Source organism: Ichthyophthirius multifiliis (assembly GCF_000220395.1).
Source record: "Ichthyophthirius multifiliis unplaced genomic scaffold scaff_1120509251377, whole genome shotgun sequence".
In the NCBI taxonomy this organism is placed as follows: domain Eukaryota; phylum Ciliophora; class Oligohymenophorea; order Hymenostomatida; genus Ichthyophthirius; species Ichthyophthirius multifiliis.
Genome location: NW_004085933.1, coordinates 1 through 3,297, shown reverse-complemented (window position 1 = coordinate 3,297; position 3,297 = coordinate 1). Strand labels below are relative to the sequence as shown.

At 16.0% G+C, this 3,297-nt stretch overlaps 1 protein-coding gene across 1 annotated transcript, besides 1 other annotated feature; it reads right to left on the bottom strand. All coding sequences in view use genetic code 6, as the record gives it.

Moving 5' to 3' along the window:
• Positions 1 to 78: 78 nt before the first annotated feature.
• Positions 79 to 117: a microsatellite.
• A 1,076-nt stretch (positions 118 to 1,193) lies between these two features.
• On the bottom strand, positions 1,194 to 1,430 carry IMG5_191770 (tubulin-tyrosine ligase family protein, putative; the record flags this gene model as incomplete). The annotated part of the gene is made up of 1 exon (XM_004025062.1): positions 1,194 to 1,430. A coding segment is annotated over one exon (237 nt), but the record flags the coding sequence as incomplete, so codon positions are not given.
• Positions 1,431 to 3,297: the final 1,867 nt, after the last annotated feature.

Here is a 3,297-nt window from a genome sequence, read left to right as displayed (position 1 = left end):
TATATATTTTTTGATTTGATTATATAAATACATTTATATAATTTGATTTAATTAATTTATATTTATATATAAAAATAAAAATATTTATTTTAATTATGAAATAATTATCTTATTTATAATTATAAGATATAATTTAATTTAAAATTTTTAGATTTTAGACAAATAAAAAAATATTTACTAGATAATTCTGAAACTTTTTTATTATTATAATATATTAAATATAAACTTAAAAAAAAAAAAAATATTTTTTTTTATAAATAAATAATTTATTTTAATTTGTGAAAAAAAAAAAAAAAAAATATTTATATCATATTAAATAAATAAAAATGGGATGTGTTTAATCTGGATAATCCATATTACTACCTTAAGGAAATAAAATAATAATATTAGGATAATAAAAAAGTGGAAAAACATCATTATTATATTAAATAACTAAACAAATTTAAGCACCAGCAATACCAACAATAGGACATAATTGTGAGTTTTTAACAATAAATAAAGTAAAATATGCTTTGTATGATATTGGAGGATAATAAATTGTTAATTTAAATAAAATTTAGCATTTACTATTAAAATCTATTGGAATAGTTTATGTAGTTGACTCTACTGATGAGTAAGCTTTTTAGTAATATTTAAAATTATTTGAATAAATATAAAATATTTCTTATTTATAAGATTTACCTTTTGCTATATGTTTGAATATGTAAGATAAAAAAGACGAAATAATTGTTGATGAAATAACTTTAAAATAATTTCTAAAATTAGATGAAATTGGAAAAAAATATGAAATATTTAAGCTTTCTATAAAAGAATAGATGAATTTACTTTAGCCTTTCGAATGGATAGCTAATATATAATAAAAGGTTTGAAAAAAAATTTTTAAAAAGTTTTATAATTTTGCTTTAAAATGCATAAGTAATTACTAAACTATAAAAATAAATATATATTTTATAAAATTTTATATAAAAATAAAGATTTATTTTTATATTTATATTTTGCAAATTTGGTATTTGAATTTTTAAATAATTAAATTTAAATAAGTTATATAATTATTTATATATCTAAACAAATAATATCTATTTATTTGTAAAATAATCAAATTTGTTCATAAAAATTATAGTTTTAAGTTTCATCAATTAAAATTTCACATTTATGACATATTTATTAAATAAAAGAAGTATCATTTACAAAACCTTATAATTCATTTTATTTAAATATTTCAGTACTAATATCTAAAAAGCTTTAAATTATATCTGGAACTACTTTAATATGAACATCTGTACTATTTAATAAATAAGGATTACTATTCATTTCTATTAAACTTACATTAGAATTTTAATCTATCATAAAATCTGCTCCAAACATATGAAATTGATTATAAAGGTTATATTTTTCTTGAAAAATTGCCTATATTGAAAAACTACTTATAGCTTTAATTTAATTATAAACATCATTTAATTTTTCTTTAGTATTTTCCTCATATATTTAAAAATAAAATATAAACAAAATAAATAAATAATATAGATATACTTTTAAAAAAACTCTTCGAAATCTTCTAATAATAATGGACACTGTCTTTAATTATTAATAATTTAGGATTTTATTTTTTAAGTCATGTAGTTTGTTAAATGCACACTAATAGTCTTCATTTTATAATCAAATCGATTAAACTTAATCTCACATACCCTTTTCTATATATAACAATTAATGGTTTTATATTAACCATCATTGGAAACATTCTAAAATCGAATTTTTTTTTATTTATGAGGAATGGATTTTTATATATATTTTTATAAAAGAACATAATTATCGACCAAATTCTATTTATATTACACAACTTCTTTTTAATTTAAAATAAAAGAAAGTCCTTCTTGGTAACTTTAGAATAATTGAATCCCTTTTCCTCCATATCCACCTGAAGGTTTATAGATATATATTTATTTTTAAATTTAATTTTCGGAAAGAGAATTAATACTTTTAACTAAAATAGGAGGTTTAATAGAAATATCAAAAAAATAAGTTTCTTGTATATAATTATAAATATTAAAAGAATAAGTTTATTTTTGTTTTTAATTTAAATTATTAACTAGTTTATCTATAAGATCTTAAAAATTATATTTAGTTTGTGAAAACCAACCTTCTTTACTTCCCCAAACTGCTACTTTTTTAAACCGATGCCTAGGGATGTTTTTCGAAAAATAAATATCACCTATATTAACAAGTGTTTACAGTTATTTTTACTATTAAAGGATTGGAAAATATTCATTTTAACGGTTTTAGAAATAACTATAAAAATTTAATAAATTCTAAAAATTTTCTATTACAACCTTTTTTATACGAAATTTATGATCTAATGGAGCATCTTTTATAAATTCTTTTTATATTTATTTATTTTTTTATGTAAATGATGTTTTTTCATATTATTTTATAATATTATTAAATGATTCTATTCTTAATGTTTTTTCGTTATTATAAGATATTTAAAATTTAAAACTATCTATTAGATTTTGAAATAAAAAGTAATAACTTTTATACAAATAGTTATCATAGTCTTTAATTTAATATTCTAAAATAGGATTTTATTTTATTGATATTAGGTATACTATTTCATCATCACCAATTATAAATTTAAAATTAAATAATGAATATCTATTTTTAATTTGGTTTTGTTCAAGTTTTACAAAAAATAATGCTTCTAAACAATAATTTATTATATATTTCATTTTTTGAATAATTAATTAATCTATATATTTTTCTTCAATCAATTTTAAATGAGAAAGATATTTTAAACTATCTTTAATTTAATTTGTTTTTATATCATTTTATAATATTATTGCATGAAGTGTATCAATATTATAAATTATATTTTTAGATATTACTGATATGGGAAAAATAATTTCAATTTTTTATTTTTCTTAATAAAGTTTTGGATTTTAAACATATTTTTATAAAAAAAAATAATATTTATCTTTATTTTTAATATTAATTTATAGTTAATTTATAATTTATGATATTTTATTAGTTCCATATATAATTTGTTTTTAAGTAATTTCGCCTGTATAAATATTTTCGATTCCACATATAAAAAGCTCATTTTTATTATATTATTTTTTCTATATCAATTCTTTATAGTCATCTTAATTAATTGCTTTGTTTAAATTTAAACTCATAAAAAATATTCTTGGAATAAATTTTTTGTACGAAATTATATTAAATATATCTGTCAAATCATATGTAATTAATGTTTTTAATAAATTTACTTTCCCATTTAATAAACAACTTATATAATTATAAATT